We start from the raw sequence: 27747 nt of genomic DNA, 5'->3' as shown, positions 1-27747 counted from the left end.
ACCCTTTGGTCTCACCACAGCCCCCAGGGTGTTTACCCAAGGTAATGGCAGTAGTAGCAGCTCACCTGAGGCTTCAGGGAATTCAGGTATTTCCTTACCTGGACGACTGGCTCTTCACTGCATCCACCAAGCATCGTCTTTGTCTGGCCCTAGACTACTTTCTTCTCTTGGCAGATCGGCTGGGGATTACAGTCAACGTTCACAAATCCCTTTTGCAACCAGTACAAGTTTTAGATTTTATCGGGGCATGGCTAGACACTTTGCAGCTAAAAGTCTTCTTAACGCCATACAGGATCTTACACCTCAGGTACCACATCGCTGTAATCGTGGACCTCAGATTTCCAAAGGCGAGCAATGTTCTCCGGGCCCTGGGCTCCATGGCTGCCACAATCTCTCTTCTTCCTTGTGCACGCCTTCACATGCAGGTCCTTCAGTGGACTCTAGCTGTCCAATGGTCTTGGCTAGACCTGCCAATAGAATTTCTGACAAGGATCAGTCACACCTGCAGGACGTCTCTTCTTTGGTGGCTCCACTCACCGGATGTTGCAGTGGGACGCCTTTACATGTCATCTCCAGCCCAAGCCACAGTGACCACGGACGCCTCCCAACTCTGGTGGGGTGGACACTGTTCAGGAAGGGCAGTCCAAGGCACGTGGTCCCAGATAGAGACCAAGTTGCACATAAATGTTCTGGAGAATGAGGGCAGTGCTTTTAGCATTGAAGGCCTTCCACACTGTCCTTCCTCTGGGTACGATTGCAATTCATTCGGACAACATGTCGGTTGTCTGGTAGATCAACAAGCAGGGGGGAACCAGATCTTATGCCCTGTGTCGTGAGGCCATGAGAGTATGGGAGTGGGCGATTTCCACCGGTTGGTTTCTGATCGCAATGCACATCCCGGGATGCTCCATTTTAGCGGACAGATTGAGTCGGGCTATTCTGATGCCCTACGAGTGGTCTCTTAAACAGTAGCGGAGGAGATATTCCTTGCATGGGGACAGCCTTGCTGTGATCTCTTCGCATCTCCTTCCAACGTGAAGTGCAGCGAGTTCTTTGCTCTGATTCCCTCACCTGGGGATGCCTCCAGAGACGCTCTAGTCCATGTTTGGCCCCCCGAGCTACTGTATGCTTACCCACCATTACCACTCATTCTGAAGTTTCTTCAGTAGGCTTGCCAACTGGGGTGCAAAGTGGTCCTCATTGCCCCATTCTGACCTCGTCAAGTTCGGTCCCCCTTCCTTTGGTCTCATCTTCTAGCGCCTCCGTGGATTCTGGATCCCTGCTTGGATCTAATCTCTCATCCTTCGGGTGCCTTCCTTCCCAATCTGGACAGTCTCAAGCTGACAGCTTGGCTGCTCCAGTTCCCTTGATTGCCAGGACTTCCGGTCTTTCATCCCCTGTAAAATCTATACTAGTGGCTTCTCATAAAGATTCCACTAGGAAAGTCTGTCGCAGTAAAATAGACATTTCTCTGTGGGTCTCTCAGAAAAACCTGGATCCTTTTACAGTCCCTGTTCCAGCGGTGTTGGATTTCTTGACTAGTATTCTTCAGCAAGGAGCCTGTTCCTCCACAGTGAAAGTATAGCTAGCAGCCATTTCTAATTTTCATGCCAGTGAAAATAAGATTGCCGTGGCCTCTTCTAGGCTATGTAAAGCCTTTCTGAAAGGTACTTTTCTTCTGCGTCCCTCTCATCAAGGATTCGGTTCCTCCTTGGGACCTCACTTTGGTTCTGCATTCATTAGTAACTCCTCCTTTTGAGCCTGCTGCATCAGTGGATTTAAAGTTTTTATCTTGGAAGACAGCCTTCCTAGTGGCTATTACGTTGGCTAGGAGGGTCTCTGAGCTGCAGGCTTTGTCTCCCGTGCCTCCTTATTTGGTATTCCATAAGGACAGGGTCTCTCTCCGTACAAATTCTTCATTTTTACCCAAAGTGGCATCTCAATCAAACGTAAACCAAACAAATTAATCTACCTGTTTTCTTTCCAAATTTTCAGAACAAAGGTGAATACAAACTTCCATTTGTTAGATGTTCATAGACAACTTCATTTCTGCCTTCATAGAACACATTCCTCCCGTAAGGCTGATCAATTATCTCATTTTTTAAATCTTGTTTGGGAAAGGCCATTTCCAAGGTTTCTTTAGCCAGATGGATCACTCTTTGCATTCTACATATTTACAAAACCAAGGGTTTATCTCCTCCTGGTCTGACTAAAGCTCACTCTACCAGGTCCATGGCGACTTCTGCTGCTTTTTGGTCTAAGGTTCCTTTGGATGACATTTGTGCAGCAGCAACTTGGGCAAATTCACATACTTTCATCTCCCATTACAAATTAGATCGGATTTCCAGAGGTAGAGCATCCTTTGGCTCTGTGGTGCTCAGGAATATCCTTCCATGCGGGCCTCTCAGGATTTGTTGACTAGCTGGGGACTTTGTCCCACAGGTTGCAGATAAAATGAAGTTAACTACTTCAGATAAGAAGTTATGTACTCACCATAACGTTCCATCTGAGTAGTTATACTTCATTTTTCTGCAACCTTCCCAACCTCTGTCCCTCTGACCTTTTCATGTGAATAAACATGCTAGGTTTATTTTAGTTGAGTTGCTAAAGTGTATAGGTGCAGCAAACTTGATCTGAGGGAAGATAGGAGATGGTGTATTATGGGTAGGGGATGGAGTTCAGAGCAGATGCCAGAAAACAAGTTGCCGTCTCGGATCAGATATGGATCCAAATACCCACATGTTGCAGAAAAATGAAGTATAACTACTCAGATGGAACATTGTTGAGTACATAACTTCTTTTTACAGACAATGGTGGGGAGGGTTCAGGTGAGCTGGTTGGAATAAGAGAGGTTAGTCTCTTATTTGAGTATTTCTAAAAGACCCGTGACAGTTTCAGCTCAACAGCCTGTGGAACTCCATTCTTAGTTGAAAGGTTTTTGGTTTTATTTTTAACAAACAAAACATGACAACATAACATGAGCTACCATTCTAGAACTATATTTAAGAAAACACTTTAGTCTGAGCTTCTTCATGTCAATCTAGTAGAGTGGGTTACACTTTGATCATCATCAGTGCCTTTTCTACAAGGTTATCACCAAACTATTAGCCTGTTTTGTAAGGGTCTGTATCACAGTCGAAGTTCCATAACTCCGAACACCTAATGGTTGAACCATTATGTTCGAAGTTACAAAACTTAGACTATGGGGGGGGGGTGGACAACATTATTATTGTAAGCAGGGGGGGCAAGCCCCCCTGCACCCCCCACACTCCCCGTTACTTATATACCAACTCCGAGATTGCACCACATTGAACAAAATGGAAACCTCCGCTTATGGAGATTTCCATTCCAAACGCTTGAGCTTTTAAAAATTCGACCTTGTAGTCTCGACCATATGTGGTTCGAACTTTTAAAAGTTTGACGACGTGATAGGAACCCGTTTTGTAATGTGTAATATGAGAGGTTGTGTCTGCCTTTGTGGGGCTCATATTCCATGGAGCTGAATTAACTTAAACTTCATATAAAGAGTAAAAGAATTAAACAGTCTATTGTTAATCTTCTTCCCATTCATCATTGATGGGTTCGGTTCCGAGCCCTTGGAACCGTGTCGGCCAAATACCAGTCTCACGTACACCAAAAAACTCTTGAGCTAAGCTGCTACCCACAATGCCCTTCTCCCCATTACCTCAGATCTTGTTTGCCGCATAGCCATTAGCCTTGTTTCATTGAGCTCTCCAGCTAAGTGAAATATTTTTGATATATTTTGAGTGTTGATTGGACTTTTGTCACTTTACTAGAACAGTATACCCTTTCTATTATCGCTCTCCATATAGCCTAATCTTCTCAACTTTAGCTCTACCCATTGGGTAATTCTTTTACCATTGTTGGTAATGCCCTCTCCAACCGTTGTGGTATCTCTTGATGCCATCGCTGGTATCATCTTTTCTTTCTACTTTGCCTGTGTGTTTTTTTGGATGAATATGTCCGATAAAGGGACATCGGGGTTTAAACATTGCACCTCCTGCAATGGTAAACTCCCCAACAGTGATGGTCATGGTGACTGTGTTTATTGTCTGGGGTGTTTCGCATTTATTTGTGGAAATCAACCTGTCAGATATGTCAGAGTTTTAGTCAGCGGGCGCTGAATGAACGAACAAATAAGTTAATCCTGAAAGGCCGCCTACCTACCCCTTTTGTAGGGGCTGCTTCTCTGTCTGAGGCTTCAACTCCTCCAGTTAAACACAAAAAATAGCCACATTCTTGATCCCTCCTCACCTTCTGGTGAGAGAGGTAAGACTTATAAGCGTAAGGCCCACAAGACTTCATTGGAGCACAGAGCCCCTTTTTTGGCTCCGACTACTATGGGTTTGACCTCTGCTCCGAATTCTACTGGGATGACTTCTACCGTTCTACTGACAACTAGTGCCTCTGTGCCGAAGCTACTTCTGGCACTGACTGTCTCGACTATGGCACTATCCTTATTTGCTCCACCTTCGGTGCCGACTTCTCAGGAACCGATACCTGTGATTACGAGTGCCCTGTCGGTGCCGACAATATCCTCGCCCTTGCTACCGGTCTCTAAACTAGAGACCATGGTGCCATTTTCTCAGACACCATGGACCCGATACTCTCCTTTCCTGGAGTCGTTTGCAGGACATGCTTATTAGCCCCTTCTTGGAGTGGCCAGATTCTCCTTCAAGAGTATCCACTAGGTCCACCAGGAGCCTATCCGAACACGATGTGGTGCTCTTGTTGGATCAGCTGTTGACAGCCAGATAGATTCTGTATGGCCCTAAGAATCATCCCCATTTGGGACCAGGCGCTGTCCTTCCCAGTACTCCCATGTATTCTCCTCCTTCAGACCTCCCGGTACCGAAGCTGTCTGTTCCGACAACTGTGGTGGACCCCTCCCCCTGTACTGACAGTGCTGGTCTCTGAGGCCCCGAGGTCGACTGTTTTTCGGTTCCGTCAGAACCATCCCTTTCTCCATCTCATGGTTTGGGGCAGATTCCTCAGTTCAGGGTACGGTACAGAGTGCCTTATCGGTGCTGTCCTCTGCTCCAGGAATTTTGCTGGCTCTGATCTGGCTGGAGGCTCCATCTCTGACAGCAGGTCCGGTGTTGCTGGGTGTGACCCCGGTTCCAAGGCTGTCTTACTCTGTTCTGGGCTCCCACTCTTCTTTGGGGGGGGGGCTGCTTTCCGGATGATGGAGAGTGCGCTTGCCTCTGGAGGCGCTCCACTGATGTCGAAACTTCCTTCTGCTCCCTCTGAGCTGCAGCTACCACTGGAATCCTGACTCCATAGAGGCCATCCCGAGGAGATCCGATAAAATACCCCCCCCCTCCAAGGAGCATCCACACTGGTCTAAGGGGTTGCCAGTTGACACGATGGTTGTGGTGGCGGCCACTAAAAAGGACCTAACGGAAGAAAGTCCTACTGTTCACCCGCCCAATAGTGTGTCTCGGGCTGTTGACAGACTGGGGAAGCGAGTTTTTGCTTCAGTGACCTTTGCTGTTAGATCCCTGAATTACCTGGCACATTTCACGAGGCTCCAAAGAGATTTAATCACTGAGCTTTCTGGAACTCTCGCAGGTCAAGTTTCTGACTAGGCACGAGACAAGGTTGCCTTTCAACTTGCCACCCTTGAATCTATATCCAACTCGTCCATGAGGTTGCTGTCTCACGAAACCGAAGGGGCATCTAGAGCTGTGGGTGCAGGCATTGAGGCGTCATGCTTGGATGCGCATATGTGACCTTGTGGACTCCTTCAAGTCCTCCTTTTTAAGCGCCCCTATTGAGCCATCAGCCGTGTTTGGCTCCAAAATGAAAGACACTCTGTCCAGGTGCAAACAAGACGGAAAGACCGTGTCTGCTGTTGGCCTACGTTATTCCAAACCTCAACGTTCCTTTTCCAGGAACCAGAGGAGTGGGAAAATCTGGCATAAAATATTGCAGGGCCCTTTTCGAAATGCATGTGGCGAGGATTCCCCCAGAGGCAGACGGGGTAACAATGGTGGAAGATGCCCATTCGGGGGTGGAGGAGGTCCACGGATTCAAGACTCCAGAGATTCCTTTTCTGGGTGGTCTTATCAGAGCTGCTGAAGTGTTGCCCGATTGCTGTCCTCTGAAAGTGGTCAGAGGTTGTTTTTCTCTGCACCAAGCTGCCTGGTGCTCTTATTACAAGTGATCGATGGGTTCAAAGCATAATCTCCAGAGGCTACTACATCCCTCCCTCTCTCCTCCCCTCCCAAACCTCCCCAATGTTACACCCCACCAAAGGGAAGAAGCAACTTCAGAAATATTGAAGCTATGTCAAAAAAGTCATCGAACCAGTCCCTCCAGAATAATGCAGATCTGATTTTTGCTCAAGATTCTTTTTAGTGCCAAAAAAGACCAGGGACTGGAGACCCATCTTGGGTTTCAGCCACTTAAACCAGTTCAAGCCAAATTCCTCTTGATTACTATTCAATCCATCCTCCCCTTTCTGAGAGAGGATGCTTGGATATGCTCGATAGACCTCCGGGATGTGTATTACCACATCAAAATGGGCAAGCACTCCAGGAGTCTCCTTCTCTTCTGGCCAAGAGCCAGTCACTGTCAGTTTCGTGCCTTGCCATTTGGTGTCTCGACTGCCCCCAGAGTGTTCATGAAATGTTTAGCAGTGGTAACAGCTCATCTGAGACTTCTAGGATTCCAGGTCTTTCCATATTTGGACAATTGGCTTCCACCACCCCAACGAAGCATCTCCTAACAATGGCTGTCCAATACACTCTTTCTGTAGTGGAGTCCCTAGGCATAACTGTACACTGGGAAAAATCCAACCTAGACCCCAGTCAACAACTGGAATTTATAGGGGCAGTACTCTACACTCGTTCTTGGCTGATATCTCTTCCAGCCCACAGACTCCAGAAACATAGATTACAAGTGCTTGTGATACTCTGTCAAACGAGAGTGTCAGCAAGGGAAGTCCTTCAGGCGCTGGGGTCTATGGCTGCAGCCATCCTTATAGTTCCCCTTGCGAGGTTACACATGAGGATCTTACAGCTTCTCCTCCTGAGGATTTCTCATTTTCAGAGACTCTGCATTCCATGAGGGAGCACTTTAAATGGGAAGGCCAGGATTACTCTGATTCCAGGAAAAGGCTTAGGGAATTCTTGTTTTACCCCAGCATAGGCCCTTAGCTATTCCTCCTGTGTTGAATGTGGTGGAAGATGTTTTGCAGAGGCTTCCCTGAACCCTGACTCTTTGCCTCCTGCTCCTGTTAAGCCTGATAGGTATTATAGGGTGCCCGAAGCTCATAAGTATTTGTTTAAGAGTCCTAGGCGGACCCAGAAACTATTTCTCAAGGGCCTAAAGGTGTTAAAGCTTCTGTGGTTAAAAATCCTGTTCCCACTGATAAAGAGGCAAGGGCTTTGGATAGGTGGGGAAAGAAAGTGTATACTTCTTCCACTCTAGCCATGAGAGCATTGAATTGTCAGTTTCACATGCTAAAATATCAGAATTATCTTCTTTCACAATTGAAATCTAAGGTGGATGCTTTGGCGGAAGGTATTGAGTGTAAAGAGTTGCTGGATTTGGTTCATGTGTCTGAACAAGTGGGTAAGCATTCTTTGCAATGTGGTTTTGATGCTGTACAGGCCTCCTCGAGGGTGGCTGCTACTAGTTCTGTTCTTAGCAGGCATGCCTGGTTGAAGGATCAGAATTTAGCTGAGCATGTTAAGACAAGGATTTTGGATGCTCCTTTACAGTCTGATGTGTTGTTTGGATCGCCTGTGGAAGCAGTTTTAAAGAAAATGGAGGACAAAGCTAAGTCTATGCAAACTGTTAAAGATTTTTGCAGGTGCAGCAGTTTAGTAGAAATTGGCCTGCTAAGGGGTCGACATATCCTGCTTATGATTCCCAGTCTAGGGGTAGGTCTAGACGTGGTAGGGGCAGGGCTCAAGGTTCTTTTAGGCCTAGAACAGGGAGTTCACCTGCTCAGACTTCTGGTGAGGGCAGGGGTCAGTCCTTTCGTAAACAGACCCAATGACCTGTCTTTTCAGCTGCCAGTAGATTCCCGTCTGGCAGCTCCTTTGGGAGGAAGACTGTCTCTTTTCAAAGAAAATTGGGATTTAATTACTCAAGACAAATGGGTGTTGGATATCATTCACCACGGTTACAGATTTTATTTCCACACAATGCCCCCTTTCAAAGACATGCCAGACGTTCCTCCTCCACAAAGAAAAGAGGCTCACAAGCAAGTTTCTCAGTTACTCCAGATAGGGGCCATTCAGCCAGTCCCTGTATCAGAAAGGGGCCTAGGATTTTATTCTCGCCTGTTCCTAGTACCAAAGAAGGGGAACACGTGGAGACCAATTTTGGATTTATCTCTCCTCAACACTTTTCTGGACATTCCCAAGTTCAAGATGTTGACGTTACAACAGCTTTTACCTCTGCTGGGCAAAGATCACTGGATGGTAACTTTAGATCTCAAGGAAGCTTACCTTCATGTGCCTATAAGGCTAAGTTGCAGGAAGTATCTGCGGTTTTGAGCTGGAAATTCTCATTATCAGTTCTCTGCATTGCCCTTTGGCTTATCTACTGCCCAGAGTATTCACAAAGGTTCTGGCTCCAGTGATAGCTTACCTCAGGCTTCAAGGAATTCCAAACTATCCTTACTTGGGCGACTGCCTGATTCTGGCTCAAGAAAAGGAAGACCTTCTACAGCATCTGGAACATGTCATAGCAGTGCTAAGATGCCTAGGGTATTCTGTGAACGAAATAAAGTCCAGTGTAGTACCCTCTCAAGACATGTGCTTTCTGGGTGTGAGACTGAATACAGCAGCCCAGATGGCCTTTTAACCCCGGACAAACAAAAGAGTCTATCACTTTACTTCCATCAACTATCTCATCAGTCCGTGCTGACTGCAAGGACAGTCCTTCAAGCATTAGGGTTCATGGCATCTTGTATTCTGGTGCTTCCCAATGCCAAACTGCATATGAGGAAGCTACAATGGTATCTCAAAATGTATGGACACAGCACTGCCAGGATTTGGACACTGTCATTCAAATAATACCTTGCCTTCAAAAGAATTTTTGTGGTGGGCTCAGGAATGTCACCTAAACAAGGGACTCTCTGTGACCCGGCCAGAGGCGAGTCAGATTTTAACGACAGATGCCTCGGACATTGCTTGGGGAGCTCATCTAAATGGAAAGTGGATACAAGACAAGTGGCCTGCCAGACTACAGCATCTACATATCAACATGAAGGAGATGTTAGCAGTCCAGTTTGCATTAATGGCTTTCAAGGAGTTACTTCTTCCAGGGCAGGTGTTGATTCTAACAGACAACACAACTGTCATGTGGTACATCAACAAGCAAGGGGAACACATTCTTATCCTCTATGCAGGCAAGCAATGATTTTATGGGAGACTGCGCTAAGCTTGCAACTAACTCTTCAGGCAAGGTTTCTGCGGAGCACAGAACTCCTTAGCAGATGTGTTAAGCAGACGAATCATGGATCCCCACAGTGGAAACTGGATCTTCATGTATTTCAAAAATTGACAGTGTCATGGGAACTCCAGACATAGATCTGTTAAACTTCTCCACTAAACCACCAGCTGCCACAGTATTGCACAAAGGGGTTTCATCACACAGCTTGGAAAGTGGATGCTCTGTCTTTCAGTTGGAAAAACCTTCATGTGTATGCCTTTCCTCCTCTGCCTCTTCTTCCAAAGGTACTATTAAAGGTCAGACAAGACAGGCCAAGGATGATTTTGATAGCTCCAGATTGGCCTCGGCAACACTGGTACCCACTACTTTGGAGTCTGGTAAGGAAGCCTCCATGGCCTTTACCTCTGATTCCTCATCTGTTATCTCAGAAGGATGGTCATCTGCTCAATGTCAAGCTTCACTCTCTTCATCTAACAGCCTGGCATCTTCTGTGTTGACACACAGCAGGTCTCAACTTCCTCAACAAGTTTTAAATGTGATTATGGAAGCTAGAAGACCTAGTACAAGGAAAGTGTACATGAGAAAAATGGAAGAGATTTTTATTTTGGAGTACAGCAAAGAATTTGCAGGTTTAGCCTAATTTAAGTGTGGCTCTTCAATACCTTACTGAGTTATTGGACAAAGGTTTGTCCTTCTCTTCCATTAAGATTCATGCTGCAGCAATTTCAGCTCACTATGATTGTGACCCACCATTGTTTTCGCATCCTTTGTTCAAGCAGTTTCTTAGAGGGCAAAGAATATAAGACCCCCGTAGAGCTCCTACTCCTGCTTGGGATCTCAATTTTGTGTTGGAAAAACTTACTCTACAACCTTTTGAGCCTGCTACTGCTGAATTGAAATACTTGTCATGGAAGACTGCTTTTCTGTTGGCTATTACTTCTGCAAGAAGGGTGTCTGAGTTGCAGGCCCTTATGGCAGTAGAGCCATTTTGATTTTCCATAAGGATAGGGTATCATTACGTACTAATCCTTCCTTTATGCCTAAGGTGGTTTCTAGTGTGGCTTTAAACCAAACTATTCATTTGCCTACTTTTATGCAGACCCCCAAAATAAAGGGGAAAAGATTTTGCACACTTTAGATGTACACAGGCAATTGCGTTATTATTTGAGCAGGACTAAGGATTTTAGGCAGTCTCAGCAGTTGTTTGTTTCTTTTGCTTTGAGTTCACAGGGCAAGCCTGTGTCAAAACAAACTATTTCTAGGTGGATTGGCTTTTGCATTGCATTTTGTTATTCCCATCATGGCAAGGAGATTCCAGCTGGGATTAGGCCTCATTCCACTAGGGCTACTGCCACTTCAACAGCATTTCTAAGGGGGGTGGCAACTAAGGATATTTTGGAAGCAGCTACTTGGAGTTCAGTGCATACTTTCTCTAAGCATTATCACCTTCCTATCTACTCTAAGTCTAGGGCTGGTTTTGCCACAGCTGTTTTACAAGGCATGTTGTCAGCTCCTACTTCTCTATGATTTGCCAGCCTCCCTTACCTCTGCTTTGGGATTCTACCCAATAGTTAGGACTGCAGCAATGGAAAGCGAAGAACATAGTACAGTTTTGTACCTACCATAAATGTAGATGTTAGGATTCCATTGCTGCAGTCCAATTTACCTCCTTCCCTCTGTGTTTAGGGGTGGTTGTGTAGGTGAGTTTACATGCTTATATTTTTGTATATATTCTTGTATATATTGTACATGTTTTTGGTGCAGGTATTTTGGGCCTTGTCTTTTTAGGGTCTTCTGACATCTGGGGCAAGAAAAGACTGAGGATATGACGTCGGTCATGCGCATTAGTACCCTGACGTACTGACATCAGTCTAATGCGCCCTGGCCGGCGTCAGCCTTCTCTGGTATTCGGGCCGACGGGACGCGGACTATACCCAATAGTTAGGACTGCAGCAATGGAATCCTCGAACATCTACATTTATGGTAGGTACAAAACTGTACTTTAAGAGCAGTGCTATTAGCATTACAAGCACTTCACCCGCTCCTCCCCTCTGGAACTATTGTGATTCAGTCAGACAATGTCAGTAGTCTGGTACATCAACAAACGAGGAGGAACCAAGTGATTCCCTGTGCCGAAAGGCCATGAGAATTTGGCAATAGGTGATAGCTTCCAACCGTTTTCTGATAGCAATGCACATCCCGGGGAAGTCCATGATCGCGGACAGGCTGAGCAGGTGCATTCTGCTCTCTCACGCGTGGTCTCTCAATCCCGAGATAGCAGTGGAGATTTTCAGCCGATGGGGCCAGCCTTGCTGCAACCTTTTTGCTTCTCCCACGAACAACAAATGCAGCATCTACTTTGCCCTACTTCCCTGGAGGGGGAGTCACCAAGAAATGCTCTGTCCCACGATTGGCCCTCTGGTCTCCTATACTCCTACCCTCCGATCCCCTTGATACCTCTATTTCTAAAGAAAGCAACTCAGTTGAGATGCAAGGGGATCCTCATTGCTCCATTCTGGCCCCGTCAAGTGTGGTTCCCCTTTCTTCGGCCTCACCTGATACAGCCTCCATGGATTCTGGACACCCGTCCAGACCTAATTTCTCGTCCTCAAGGGTTGACACAACCAAACTTGTCCACTCTCAAGCTGACAGCTTGGCTTCTCTACTTCCGTTAGTCACCAGGCAAGAAGCCCTGCCTTTTAATGTTTGTGATATTATTCTGGCCTCTCAAGAACCATCCACCAGGAAACTTTACAGAGATAAATGGAAAAGGTTTTCTTCCTGGTCTATAGAAAGATGGTTGGACCCCTTTTCGGCCACTACCTCTTCTATCCTTCAATATCTATCTGAACTTTTCGAGCATGGAGTGTCTCCGTCTACTGTACGAGTTCATTTAGCAGCAATCTCCAATTTTCACAATGGTTTACAAGGCACACCTGTAATGTCCACTCGACTTTGTAAAACCTTTATTAAAGGAGAGTTTCTCAGTAGGCCTCCACTCAAAAGCCCGTTAGAAACATGGAATTTATCAGTTGTACTGCAGGCCTTGTCCCAGCCCCCCTTTGAACCTGATGTCAAATGTAGTGTCACGTTTTTGTCTTGGAAATCTCTTTTTGGTGGCTGTCACTTCTGCCAGAAGGGTTTCAGAACTGCAGGCCCTATGTATCAATAGGCCTTATCTCATATTTCATAAAAACAGAGCATCTCTACGCACTATAAGCCATCCTTCCTTCCCAAAGTGGTGTTTGAATTCTCTATGAACCAGTCAATTGAACTCCCAGTGTTTTTCCAACAAAGGTGAATACTGTCTACATTCTCTGGATGTACATAGGCAATTGCGTTTCTACCCGGACAGGGCATAATCTTTACGCAAGTCCGACCAACTTTTTATTTCTTTCTCTGGCCCCAGAATGGGAAACGCCGTTTCTTTAGTCACTTTATCTAAGTGGCTGAGAAGACTGTATATCCTTTCCATATTCATGTACTAACCAGACCTCACACGATCAAAGCTCATTCAGCTAGGGCTGTAGCTTCCACGGTAGCCTTCCATTCTAGAGCCTCTATGGATATATGCGCAGCAGCCATTTGGGCTAAACCACACACCTTCATTAAGCATTACAAATTGGATGTGATTTCTAGAGGAAGAGCTACGTTTGGCTGTGTGGTGCTCAGGAATGTTCTGCCATATGGGCCACCGAGGTATCTCAGGTAACTTGGGATTCTGTCCCATCGGTGATGAATAGGAAGAAGATTAACAACATTAGATAAAGAAGTTATGTCTTACCATAACGTTCCATCTATGTTGTTGATCTTCTTCCATTCATCATATCCCTCCGTCCGTTCCCCCTCCACAGGCTCCTGGCGGCTGTTATGGGTCCTGGTGGTGTCTCAGGGTTTTTCTTTGCATAGAAATGGCCTCTGCTGCTATCTGTTGTCTTTTGCAAACTCCATCTGAGGTAATGGGGAGAAGGGCATTGTGGGTAGCAGCTTAGCTCGAGAGTTTTTTGGTGTACGCGAGCTTGGTATTTGGCCGACACAGTTTCGAGGGCTCGGAACCAAACCCATCAGTGATTAACGGAAGATCAACAACATAGATGGAACGTTATGGTAAGACATAACTTCTTTTTTAGAACTAAAAATAAAAAAATAAATAAACTCAAGCATAGACCTAAAATACTAAGGCTATAACAACAAAAATCACACTTGCAACATTGCTATGTTCCATTTTCTTTAATTTGAGTATGCTGTTCATGGAGCATGTCCGATTGAATCGAGTTCTTTTTTTCTTTAGCTTTACATTCAGATTGCTTTGTAATGGGCCTGATTTGAGTTTCTCACTGAAAAATTTTTAATAGTTCCTGCAGATCTGAGTGTGTGTAGTGGATTGTTGAAGTCCTTAAGCCTAATGTCTGAGAAGTGTTTGGTCACTCTTATCTTAATTGTTTGTACTCTGTAGAATTCTTTGCATTTTGTACAGCTTACCCGGTATACCACAAAGTTGCTATTGCAGTTTGGTCAGTGCAAACGCATTTCTTTTTTGAGTTTGGAGGTACAAAATTCTTTTGGGTTCGTATAATTCATTAATGCACAGCATCTGTAGACTTGGGGTTGCAAGGAAAACTTGCTAGCTGTAGCTCTGTGAATCATTAAATTTCTTTCATTTTCTACTCAACTTCTAACATTTTGATCAAGTATGGTTGTGGGTCGAGAACCTGACTGCCTGGTTCCCCATTAAGATGCTCCAGTTTTCAACCATTTTTCTTTTTATTACACTTGAATCCTTGGAGTATGTTAGGATCATACTTTTGTTTGTCATTTCTGTCATTGAAACTTTGTTGCATGGCAAGTGATGGCTCCCTTCTAGGGATTTCAGCAGAGCTATATCAATATTTTGTCTGAGGAATTGTGCGTGTCCCAGTATGTAGGCCATAAAATAATTATTGGATCCTCTTAAGAGAAAATCTTGCTACAGTTGAACTATGTTGGTGAGAAATTGGTTCATTTCTTCAGAGACTATAGCAGTTCTCATTTCCTGTGATTTAATGACATTGTTCTCAGTGATTTTGGAGTGTATGCTGTTAGCATGTAGCAACAAATTCACTTGTGTAGGCTTTCTGTAAATGTCATTCCTGAGCTTCTCCTTGTTTCTGTCCTTAATAGATGTCTAGAAATTCCACTTTATCATAACTGTAGCGGTTAGTGAAGTGTAAAAAGTTTGTGGTGTTTTCATTGTAGAAGCAGCAGCTGTGCAGCTTTTCTGGGGAGCCTTTCCATGTGATAGATATAGTCCGTAAAACATTTACACGGTTACTTATGTGGAAATGGAAAAGTATATGCTGTGTGTTACTAATGTGTGTAACTTGAATCTGCTAAAGGTGAAAGTGCTCATCTATTGTTTTAACTTAAGCCCTGGTTTAAGTAAGCAATTCCAGCTGGAGTCCTTTTTTCTTATTTTTAATAAATATGCATAGTGATCTTTGACATGAATGTTGGTAAGATTGTGACCGCCCATTTTAGTAATTTGTATGCAAGTATTTAGAGCAGTCATTCTTGTACAACTAGTTTTGTCTATGTATAGAGAGGCACAGGCATTGTACGCTGATCTAATATGACTTTGCATGTAGAACACTTAAGATTTGTACACTGGAATCAAAACCAGGAGGAGAGGAAGACAACATGTATATATGACTTTAGCCACTAAATTTCATTTTGAAGTTACTGTTAAGCCTCCAGTTTAGTTGTCACAGTGTACTGCTAATGATGGTGCTACAGAGTGATGGGGACTGAGTCTAGGCAAGTTCATGGCAGTGATTTTAGCAATATGTAATAGTCTCATGACTCGCTTGTTATAGCTAGAGGATACATTTTGTATGTGCAGTGTATAATTGCAAATATTTTTCAATACATAAGGCATGTTGTTGTAAAGGGAATGTCACTTTATCTAGCCAAAGACTGAAATGGCAGGGTTTTAGCCTGTTGATACTTTACAAGACATTTGAAGCATTTAATGGGATGAAACCTTAGATAGTATAAGCAAGAAGCTTTCTCTGTCATTTTAAGTTTAGAGGCCTCAGTTTGTCTTGTGTATGAAGCTTTCAGTTCTCACTTGTGAATCAGACAGAGGAAGAGCTTTCAGCAGTCCCTCCAAGTCTGGGCTCAGTGTTGGTCAAAACGTCTATGACTTCCACAGTGGGTACTATATGGCTGGCAGTTTTGACAGTGTTGCCACTGAGTGTAAGATAGTGGGCTCGGGTCCTGTAGAGTGGTGTAACAGTGGGTCTGAAAGTCCATTGTTGCCACCTTGTTCTGCAATATGGATGGGGAGAGGAGTTATGTTTGGTTGATCCTCTCTGAATTTGGAGGACGTTTCCCAAGTAGGAAGCAGATCTCACAGTGGTGAAGGGCATTTATTTTCCTACCTTCTGTGTGGCTCATGTAGCCCACCAAGATGATTCCTTGTGGACTAAGGAAAACCATTAAGCATTAGACCCCCCCCCCCCCAAAAAAAAAAAAAAACACTTAAATATGTTTACCATGTTAAAAGTTTTAGCCTAGATTCAAACATTTCTCTTCTGCATCGTGGATTATGACTTCTTCAGCACTAGGTGTCTGGTAAAATGCAACACAAAAGGTTTATTTAAGGTAACCGTTCAGTCTTGTGTGTTTCAGGAAGATAGAATACTGGAGGGGAATAAAGCATGTACACCATATATAAAACGTGCACGTTCCCCATAGACGGTGGCTAGAAGTCTGGACTGAAGCCTGTTCTGCAGAATTGCAAAGCAGAGGTCTTATCCAATAATCCACCATGCTGCTTTAGTCAGAAGCTGTTTCGTGCTTGACTTTCAGATATCCTTTATTTTGTTGATACTTCTGGATGTAACCAGTCTGATATTTCCTCTTGGCTGTCCATCAGCACCTTCACTGTGACAGTGTATTGCTTGAGACTGACACCAGTCTTATATCTATCCATGAGTGTCTATCCCTCCAGTCTTGAATATAACAACATTGCCTATTTTATCAGTTTGTTTTTGATGGAACCATTGCTAGATTGCAGATTCTCTCCTGCTCTTTTGTATGCTTAGATAAACCTCTCCATCCAGCAGCTGTGGTCCCTATCCTTGGGAAAAGTAATAAGAAGTACTGTCAAACTGCAATAAACAGTTCCACAACTAAATAACTGGAGATACGGATATCCAAAATATTTAATAGTGGAATTTCACAGGCATACACACTAGAACAACGAACACTCTGTTAACCTAGGTTTCGTCTACAATGATATAGACTTCTTCAGAACAATGAACAAAATCTAACAGCCACTGAAATACACTTTCAATTAAATCAATTAAAACTAACACCTGCAATCAATTACTAAACAACATTGTTAAAGACAAAAAACACCCCAAAGGAATTGTTTAAAAGTAATAATACATCTCATCAAAATAAAACCACATATGCACATTGTGAATGTCATCTAAAAACTGACAAAAATGATGAATAAGGAATGTGAATAAAATGATAAAGTAATGCATACAAAAAAGATTTAAAAAAACATCAAAAAAACTGTAAAAACTTTTTGCTTAGTAAAAACCATGAAGAAAAACACAAGAAAAAGCAAATAAATCATGATGTAAGGAACACAGGGAAGGTTACTAAGTTAACCCAAAATATGTCTTAACTTAAGAATAGGTACTAAGCTGATGTTCTCATTTATACCTGGAAAATAAAGGGCATCCAAGCGTATTTGCCAATTTATTTCACATATATCTAAATGGATATCCAAGATTTTCCCTTGCACATCTTTCTTTAGATGTTGAATTGCACAAAATTTAAACAAATGTCCAGGGAAAGCCTGAACATGTCTCGCTAGAGCATTGGTGACCTTACCATTTTTGATATCCAGTATATGTTCCCTGATTCTTTCCCTGAAGAATCTTGCTGTTTTGCCCACGTAAAATGCGGTGCATTCCTGGCATTGTGCAACATAAACAACATTCTTCGTATAAGTCATAGTGACAAACAATGGGAATGTAATGACAATTAGCCTAAATACTTCCCCCGTTGTTAATATATGTTTACATGTCAAACATCTCCCACACCTAAAGTCCCCATGCTTTGTATCAATACTGTGATTGTTGAGCTCATCATTCTTGTATAACAATTCTTTAAACGATCAATCCCTTCGAAAAACAAACCTAGGTATCCCCCCCTATTTTGTGATCCACTTGCTTATCTGATCGTAAAAAACCCCAGTTTTTCTTAATCATATCAATGAACCATTCTACATCATAATTATACGTGGTGATGAATATCAATTTCATACCATCTTGTTTACTGATTCTACTCAAACCACCATGAGTATCTGTACTGTTATTCATCTTAATAATGGCATGATAAAAAACATTAAATCTTTTAACAACTATTTTATTCTTAACATTACATAAATCCTCTGGGTAACATCGTTTTCTAAACATACTTGTCATAAATTCCAGTTCCTTTAAAAAGGCATCATCTTCACTCACCATCCTGGCTTCTCTAACCATTTGACCTTTAATGATCCCTCTGTTTTGATGGTGAGGATGCCAACTATTATAGTCCAAATATGAATTAGAAAAGGTACATTTTCTAAAAATATCAGATCTAATACATTTGTTAACTCGATCAATAGTTAGTAGTACATCCAAATAAGAGATAGTTTCAGTACTGAATTAAGTGAATTTCAATAATTCAACTGTACTATTAATATAATCTATGAACTCCAAGTGCCTCAACACTACCATCCCATGCGATGAAAATATCATCCAAATAACGCGTATATTGCTTGATACATCTGTAATATTTTGTTTTAAAGACAAATTCCTGTTCCCAAAACACCATTACATAATTAGCATAAATGGGGGCACAAGCTGCCCCCATAGCCACTCCTGTGGACTGTTTAAAAAATTGTCCCTCAAAATATATAAAATTATTACATAGGGTGATTTTCATAAGCAATAATATATGTATTGATTTCATCTTGATCATACTTTCCAGCTTTGACTAATTGCGTTTCCAACCAAACCAGACCCGTATTATGAGGAATAACTGTGAATAAATTAAAGAATAAATTAAAAGAAGTAAGACATGTTTCATTAGTAAGTTTTTAGATCATGAATTCAAGAAGGGTTTGACTGCCTTTGATTACATATCAAGGGACTCTTGGAATTTTTTAGAAAAATTAAGTAATTTGAGTATCACCGATAATCTCATTTTTCTCACTATTGATGTTTGTAATTTATTTACAGTTATTCCTCATAATACGGGTCTGGTTTGGTTGGAAACGCAATTAGTCAAAACTGGAAAGTATGATCAAGATGAAATCAATACATATATTATGCTTATGGAAATCGTGCTACGTAATAATTTTATATATTTTGAGGGACAACTTTTTAAACAGTCCACAGGCGTGGCTATGGGGGCAGCTTGTGCCCCCATTTATGCTAATTATGTAATGGCGTTTTGGGAACAGGAATTTGTCTTTAAAACAAAATATTACAGATGTATCAAGCAATATATGCGTTATTTGGATATTTTCATCGCATGGGATGGTAGTGTTGAGGCACTTGAAGAGTTCATAGATTATATTAATAGTACAGTTGAATTTTTGAAATTCACTTAATTCAGTACTGAAACTATTTCTTATTTGGATGTACTATTAACTATTGATCGAGTTAACAAATGTATTAGATCTGATATTTTTAGAAAAAGTACCTTTTCTAATTCATATTTGGACTATAATAGTTGGTATCCTCACCATCAAAAAAAAGGGATCATAAAAGGTCAAATGGTTAGAGCAGCCAGGATGGTGAGTGAAGATGAAGCCTTTTTAAAGGAACTGGAATTTATGACAAATATTTTTAGAAAACGAGGTTACCCAGAGGATTTATGTAATAATGTCAAGAATGAAATAGTTGTTAAATGATTTAATGTTTTTTATCAAGCCATTATTAAGATGAATAATAGTACAGATACTCATGGTGGTTTGAGTAGAATCAGTAAACAAGATGGTAGTATGAAATTGATACTCATCACCACGTATAATTATGATGTAGAATGGTTCATTGATATTAAGAAAAACTGTTTTTTTTTACAATTAGATAAGCAAGTGGATCACAAAATAGGGGGGATACCTAAGTTTGTTTTTCGAAGGGATCAGTCGTTTAAAGAATTGTTATATAAGAATGGTGAGCTCAACAATCATAGTATTGATAAAAAGCATGGGAACTTTAGGTGTGGGAGATGTTTGACATGTAAACATATATTAACAACGGGGGGAAAGTATTAAGGTTAATTGTCATTACATTCCCATTGTTGGTCACTATGATTGTTATACGAAGAATGTTGTTTATGTTGCACAATGCCAGGAATGCACCGCATTTTATGTGGGCAAAACAGCAAGATTCTTCAGGGAAAGAATCGGGGAACATATACTGGATATCAAAAATGGTAAGGTCACCAATGCTCTAGCGAGACATGTTCAGGCTTTCCCTGGACATTTGTTTACATTTTGTGTAATTCAACATCTAAAGAAAGATGTGCAAGGGAAAATATTGGACATCCATTTAGATATATGTGGATTAAATTGGCAAATACGCTTGGATACCCTTTATTTTCCAGGTATAAATGAAGAACATCAGCTTAGTACCTATTCTTAAGTTGACATATTTTGGGTTTACTTAGTAACCTTCCCTGTGTTCCTTACATCATGATTTATTTGCTTTTTATTGTGTTTTTCTTCATGGCTTTTACTAAGCAAAAAGTTATTAGAGTTTTTTTGATGGTTTTTTTAAATCTTTTTTGTATGTATTACTTTATCATTTTATTCACATTCCTTATTCATAATTTTTTTGTCAGTTTGTAGATGACATTCACAATGTGTATATGTGGTTTTATTTTGAGGAGATGTATTATTTTAAACAATTCCTTTGGGGTGTTTTTTGTCTTTAACAATGCTGTTTAGTAATTGATTGCAGGTGTTAGTTTTAATTGATTTAATTGAAAGTGTATTTAAGTGGCTGTTAGATTTTGTTCATTGTTCTGAAGAAGTCTATATCATTGTAGACGAAACCTAGGTTAACAAGAGTGTTCGTTGTTCTAGTGTCTATGCCTGTGAAATTCCACTATTAAATATTTTGGATATCCGTATCTCCAGTTGTTAAAAACTAATAAGAAGGTCTAAACTGTCTCTACAATTCAGTATGGACCCTTTGTATTTATATACCCTTATTTAATTTGCAAGAAGTGTACTTGTATGGCAAGTGGAGTGTCAACTGGTATAAGAGGCACAGGTATAAAGCAGACACTGGGGGGGGGGGCAGAGACGGGCACGCAAATTGTTGGAGCTTCTGGGGGAAAAATGACATTTGGCGAGAAAGAATGGATAAAATCATTGAAGACCCACCAAGGAAGGTGTTCATATAGATTATTTGAAAATAATTTTACTTTTTGCCTTCATGAGGAGTGTCTGTGTGATAAATTTGTTTTTCTATACTTCTTACCTAACATTTTTTCCCCTTAGGCAAACAGTCGTTTGGCAAAACGAGGAGGAAGAACCATGGCAATTACTCCACGTCATTACTTGGACTTCATCAATCATTATGCCAACCTTTTTAATGAAAAACGCAGTGAACTGGAGGAACAGCAGATGCATTTGAATGTTGGTCTGCGGAAGATCAAGGAAACTGTTGATCAGGTAACTGATCTCTAGTAGTGTTAGGTTTTTAACTGTTCAGTCTAGCAATTGTAAACTTTGTTCTTAGATGGTCAGTCACAAGAGTCTTCGTGTTAGTGAGTATAATTTCTGTTCTGTTCCTGTGCTGCTGTTGCCTTCAAGTATTCCCCTGCTTTTCTGCCAGTCTCGGTAAAGAAGCAGTCTGTAAAACTGTGAACTCTGTCCTTCATTTTTTTTCTCTCCAGTATATTTGTGTTTTATGAAGACTGACCTTGACTAGGTTTGCTTACTTCCTTGGTGTTTCCAAGCACATTTTTTACCTTTCCATTAAAAAAATAGTTTCTTATGACTTTTTTCTGGTGGTGGTGGGGATGGTGACGCAGCTGTGATTTCTCAGCCACATTTTAGAAGTACTTTTTTGGCAGAAGGTTATGTCAGTGTTTCTGCTGGCCAGTTAATTGCATTTCATTCACCAGGTTTAATCAAACCAAGTTTTATCATAGAGCATAAATGCTTTATGAGCATTTGCAGAACAGAACCAGTGGTTTGAAACCTGCTTTATAGACACTTCCTTCACCCTTTAGGCATACTTAGAAGCACTACAGGAAGAATCAGGCCAGGGAATGGAGTAACTCCCATTTGCGAGCCGTTCACTTTGTATATGATTTATAGTAGACAGATTTGACAAATCTCTTAATTGGCTTGTTGATCGGTTTCCTACTGAACTTGCTCCCTTTTGACAGATGGTGCTTGTCCAACAGTTATAAAAATATCTTTGGCTCTTTGCAAGGTTGTGGTGCTTTTATTGTATGGCTACTCTCTACTGTAGTGAGACGTCTACCGCTCTGCAAGTATGAGCTTGGCAGAGGAGGATTTCTTCAGTAAAGTCTTTAGTGCAGTCTTCAATAACTACGTTTTTAAGGAATTTGTCAAAGCTTCAGTTATAATGTTATCCTAGACTATAGTACCCTCAGCCACATCGGTGGTACTGATGTGGTGAGCATGAGAAAGAAAGATATGGTATGGTGCAATATTTGAGTGTTAACTGTGCTTTGTATTTACTTCGGAATGAATATCATTAATGTTATCTTTACTGTGGAGCTCTTCTCCACTGACTAATTTTATGTAATGTTACCTTCTTGTTTGTTGCTTCCCATATGCTATTGTAATCTGAGTGTTACGTTTGTTTTGTATTTACTTCTGAATGAATACCATTAATGCTGTTTTTATTGTGGAACTTTTCTCCCTGTATCTCCACTGAAAACTGGCTCTGAATGGCCCAGTGGACTTTCCCAGTAAACAAAGTGTAAGTAAATGAATACAAATTTATGGAAAGGAGAAAGCCAAACTAATTAAATACAAAAAAAGCAGTTGCAAAGACTTTTGAAGAGAAATACAGGCAAAGGCACCCAGGTATGGAACATGTCACAATACAGAAAAGAAAACAAAGGGGGATATGTAGAAAATAGTATTAGTAAGGTAGAAGTTTAAACAGATAGAAAGTGAAGTTATGGATTATCTGCAAAGTGAAATTATGGATTATCTGCAAAGTGAAGGATTTAGTGGCAAATCCAACACAGGAAGTATTGCAGCATGGTGGAATTACAGATCCCAGGATGAAGGAGCAACAGATAGAGCAGGAAACATCTGAAGAAGATTTTCAACATGATGCTCTGGAACCTTCTGTAGGAAACAGTACTAAAATCCAATTGAAGTTGCCCAGCAAAGGAAGGGGCAGGAAACAGCAGCAGCTCTGATAGAGGTAACGAGGTGGGTTGTGGGACCAATGGGCTCCCATATGAAGGAGCAGTAGATGCAGAGTGCATCTGACGAGGATATGCCACAGGAAGGTTTTCTGGTACTTTATATAGATTACTTGTAGGAAAAGGAGAAAGATAGTGCTCTCAATCCAGAAGAACATTATTTAAGAAAAGACCTGATGATCTTCGTGTTTCACTGTTGCAGTCATTACTTTTGGGTTATCTGCTTGCAGTAGCCCTCAGTCTGCCTGATTAACAAAGTCTTGGGTCCTGTGTCAGATGCTGTCCCTTCTTCCATGATGTCAGGTCATCAGGGGTATAAAACATGCAGCCAATGCCATTACATCGGTCTTTCTTGCCATGCAGTGCCTGAAGCAGAAGCAGTTCGCAAGTGCCAGTCGGCCAACTCCTGAAATTTTCGTTTTCGAGTTTCAGAACCGAAGTCTTCAACTAAAGCTAAGTACCCCGTTGGGGAAACTTTTTCTTGCTCCTTACCAATGTCAGTAAAAGTTAATAATTGCATTACTTGTGGAAGGCAAATACCTCACAAAGATTTTCATTCGTACTGTATTCCTTGCCTATGCCCTGACCACGACGTACCTTGCTGTGTCAGTTTTGTGCTAGATTTAACCAACACACTATTAAGCGTCTGTATATTTTTGCTTCAAAATATTTTGGATCCAGATTTAATTACCCTGAAATGTCGTCGGTTAGCAATCAGACTACTGGAGTTCACAAAAAACGCAAAGAAAAAGACAGACTTTCGAGGTCCAAAACCGACAATGAAGCTTCTCCTAAGCCAGTTCGCTGGTACTCCGTGAGGTGCTTTCACAGCCCCTGATACCTGCTACTTTTGAGTTACAGGCCTCTACCAAGACCCAAGCGGAGTCCGGTATGCCACGAGATTCTCAAAATCTTGAACCCGCGGATGTCTCTCCCTTGGATGGGTCCAGAGCCGCTGAGCAGGCACCGGCTTTTGATGGTGTTTTCAAGCCTCAACATTTTTACATAAAACCGCCAACTTCAAAAACAAGATCAAAAACAGTTTCTAAGTCTAAAAAACCGATGCATGAACCACGTGCTCAGGCCCCTATGCCTAAAAAACAGATGATCAAAATGGCTGAAGACTTAATTACCTTGATCAGGGGTTCCCAACCACCCTCTCCCCGCTAAGAGGCCTAGACAAGACACCGATTATGAATCTTCAGATCAGGTTTCCATTTCTTCTGATTCCTGTTCTGATCAGGAATTTTCTATTCCTCCCTATGAGGATTCAGATGCAGATGAATTCATCCCATCTGCATCTTCTCCTGAGGATTATTCTTTTGGTGAAACCTTTCATACTTTAAGGGAACATTTTCATTGGGAGAGTCAGGATTTCTTTGAATCAAAAAAAAGGCTTGGGGATTTCCTTCTTCCTCAGCATAGTCCTTTGGCTATACCTCCTGTATTAGACATTGTTGATGTGTTTTCAGAATCAAGCATGGCTCCTGATTCCCTACCTCTGGCTCCTAGTAAGCTAGACAGATACTGCAGGGTTCCTGACTCCCACAAATTTCTATTCAAAAATCCTGCTGCTGATCCTGAGACTATATCTCAGGGTCCCAAAGGTGTAAAAGCCTGTACAGCCGAAAATCCTACCCCCTCTGATAGAGATTCCAGGGCGTTGGATAGATGGGAAAGAAGGTTTATACGTCTGCAACCTTGGCAATTAGGGCCTTAAACTGCCTGTTTCATATGCTTAGGGGGACCACCTGACGGGGAGATGCATTCAGGGCATATGGATCCCAAAACACATACATCTGCATATCGACCAGAAAGAGATGCTAGCGGTTCTGACAGCCTTCAAGGACTTAGTTCATCCAGGTCAACTACTGATAAAGACTGACAGCACCAAGGTTATGTGGTACACAAACAATCAGGGGGTACACATTCCTACCCCCTTTGCAGGCTACCCATGGCATTGTGGATCACAGCCTTGACTTACTGAGTACATCTTCAAGCTCAGTTCCTGCCAGGAAAACAAAATACTCTGGCAGATGACCTAAGCAAAAATCTTATGGACCTGCACGAGTTGAAACTGGATCCACAAATCTTCAGCATGGTAACACAGAAATGGGGGAGCCCAGACATAGATCTGTTTGCCTCTCCCCAAAATTATCAGCTGAACAAATTCTGCAGAAGGACTTATCACAGACAAGCATGGAAAGTGGATGCCCTATTCTTCGGTTGGAAAAACCTATCAGTCTATGCCTTTCCCCCACTGCCTCTTCTCTCCAAGGTCTTACTAAAGGTCAGAAAGGAAAAAACAAAAAATGAACCTAATTGCTCCAGACTGGCCTCGCCCGCACTAGTACCCAATCCTAAGGAATATGTCTCAACTTCCTCCTTGGTACTTGCCTCAAATACCACATCTACTGTCTCAGCAGAACAACCCAATTCTGCAACCCAGCTCCAAACTCTGAACCTTGCAGCATGGCTGATCATTTAATTATTCAAACTCTCTCAGTAAATCTGTGATGGATGTCATTTTGGAAGCTAGAAGGCCTACTACTAGGAAATCTTATGCTGATAAATGGAATAGATTCTGTGTTGGAACCAAGCGCAATGAACAGACACAGCAAAACCAAATATTCCTCAGATTTTACATTACTTGACTGAGATGTTTGACAAGGGCCTATCTTTTTCTTCAATAAAAATCCATGTCTCTGCCATCTCAGCTCATTACAACACTGAGCCTCCCATCTTTTCTCAACCTCTGCTAAAACAGTATCTTAGAGGGGCCAACAATTTAATGCCTCCCAGATCATCACCAATTCCTGCATGGGACCTCAATTTTGTGCTGAAAAAACTCACCCTGCCTCCTTTTGAACCCGCACCTACTGCGGATATAACATTTTTATCTTGGAAAACTGCTTTCCTTTTGGCAATCACTTCAGCAAGAATGGTTTCAGAACTACAGGCTCTCATGGCTGTAGAGCCTTTTATTACATTTTGCCCGGACAGGGTGTCAATGACCAATCCCTCCTTTATGCCTAAGGTGGTATCCAGTGTGGCTCCTAACCAAACTATTCACCTGCCAACATTTTACCCAAATCCGCAGAATAAGGGGGAGCGGATTCTGCATTCATTGGACGTACACAGACAACTAAGATTCTACCTAAACAGGACCAAATCTCTAAGAAAGTCTGAGCAACTACTGGTGGAATTTGCTTCAAGATCAGAGGGGAAGGCTATATCAAAGCAGACTATTTCTAAGTGGATAAGCCACTGCATTCGTTTCTGTTACTTGCACCATGGTAAATCTGTGCCCAAGGGAATCAGGTCACATGGTAAACCGGTGCCCAAGGGAATTAGGTCACATTCCACCAGGGCTGCCTCTACCTCAGCAGCCTTTCTCAGAGGAGTTCCAACCAAAGACATTCTAGAAGCTGCTACTTGGAGCTCTGTGCATACCTTCACAAAGCATCATCATTTGCCTCTCTTCTCCAAATCCAGGGCAGGCTTTGCCACTGCAGTTCTGCAGGGCCTTATAGCAGCTCCTAATGCTATTTAGTTCGATCCTCCCATCCGTAGCTTTGGGATTCTACCCAAATGTAATGACTGCAACAGTGAAACACGAAGAACATAGTACAGTTGTGTACACTTACCATAAATGTAGCTGTTAGAGTGTATTCACTCTTGCAGTCCAGGTTACCCACCGCCATCCCCCTTTTCTATAACTTTTCTTTCCTTCACTATATTCTAAAGCCTTTGTGGTGTATTTGCTTTTAGATGAAGGTAAAGTTTATGTTGCTAAAAGTGCATTTACATATATTGCTGTTTGTTATTTGTATATATATATTTGCTCCCCTTTTGGGGAGGCACCTGACATCTTGGGCAGGAAAAACTGAATAAAATGGCGTCTGCTGCATGTTTTATACCCCTGACGACCTGATGTCATGGAAGAGGAAACAGCAACCGACGTAGGACCCAAGTCTTTGTTATTCAGGCAGACTGAGGGCAACCTGCCAGCAGATTACCCAAATGTAATGACTGCAACAGTGAATACACTCGAACATCTACATTTATGGTAAGTGTACACAACTGTACTTTTGTCATCTAGGAATGAAGTCCAAGCTATAAATCAGTCTGCTCTTCCTGTTTTAACTTGCAGATCTGATGGCCATTTTCATACGATTCTACCTTTTGGTTGTCTGATCCTACCAGGTCTGACCTCGGCACCTTTTTATGAAGCTGAAGCTGTGGATTTAGAGCTCTGACTCCTCTCCTAATTACCTCCATTCTACCTAAGTACCCAAGATCTTGTTTGCCGCCTGATCATATCAGACACGTTTCCTTTGGCTCTCTTCTCAAGCGAAATAAGTGTGTTTTATCAAACTTAAATTATTCTTCCTTTTCCTCCCACTTGTTTCCTTCCCCATCTAAAATGTAAATAATCCATCTTTAATTAGATATGTATTTTGATTGTAGATACAGTATTATTCAAACGTCTATACATTTTGGACTTGAGTATTGCACATTATTGACTTGTCTGTGTTATGTGCTTTATTACAGTGTGATCTCTTTAGATAGTTTAAAAAATTTTTAGAAAGTAGTTTATTCAACTGTGTAGTAGATGGTTTAATTTGTTCATTATTTTATTTATTTTGCATTGGTTAACTGCGAAAGTCTGACTTGAAACGTAGCCAATTTTCAGCAGAGGTCCGGGGAGAAATGCTCCAGATGCATGTCTTTGAACCTTTCTTGTGCCAACTGATTGAGAGGTGTGCCTGGAGTATACTCTACATTCGAGTTTCCAGTCTGAAATGGTCTAGTCTCCTGGATTCCGCAGATACAAGCTTG

At 42.0% G+C, this 27747-nt stretch overlaps 1 protein-coding gene across 1 annotated transcript in view; it reads left to right on the top strand.

The window, feature by feature from the left end:
* DYNC1H1 (dynein cytoplasmic 1 heavy chain 1) overlaps window positions 1–27747 on the top strand; it is a 3754902-nt gene that overhangs the window by 2593944 nt on the left and 1133211 nt on the right. The window contains exon 61 of the mRNA XM_044073590.1: window positions 20990–21163. Coding sequence (XP_043929525.1) covers window positions 20990–21163 — 174 coding nt within the window. The remainder of the gene's footprint in view (window positions 1–20989; window positions 21164–27747) is intronic.

This window comes from Protopterus annectens, chromosome 6.part0, assembly GCF_019279795.1.
Source record: "Protopterus annectens isolate FY-2018-M chromosome 6.part0, PAN1.0, whole genome shotgun sequence".
Taxonomy (NCBI): Eukaryota; Metazoa; Chordata; order Ceratodontiformes; family Protopteridae; genus Protopterus; species Protopterus annectens.
Note: the sequence above shows the minus strand (reverse complement) of the source record. Positions and strands in the feature narration are given on the sequence as shown.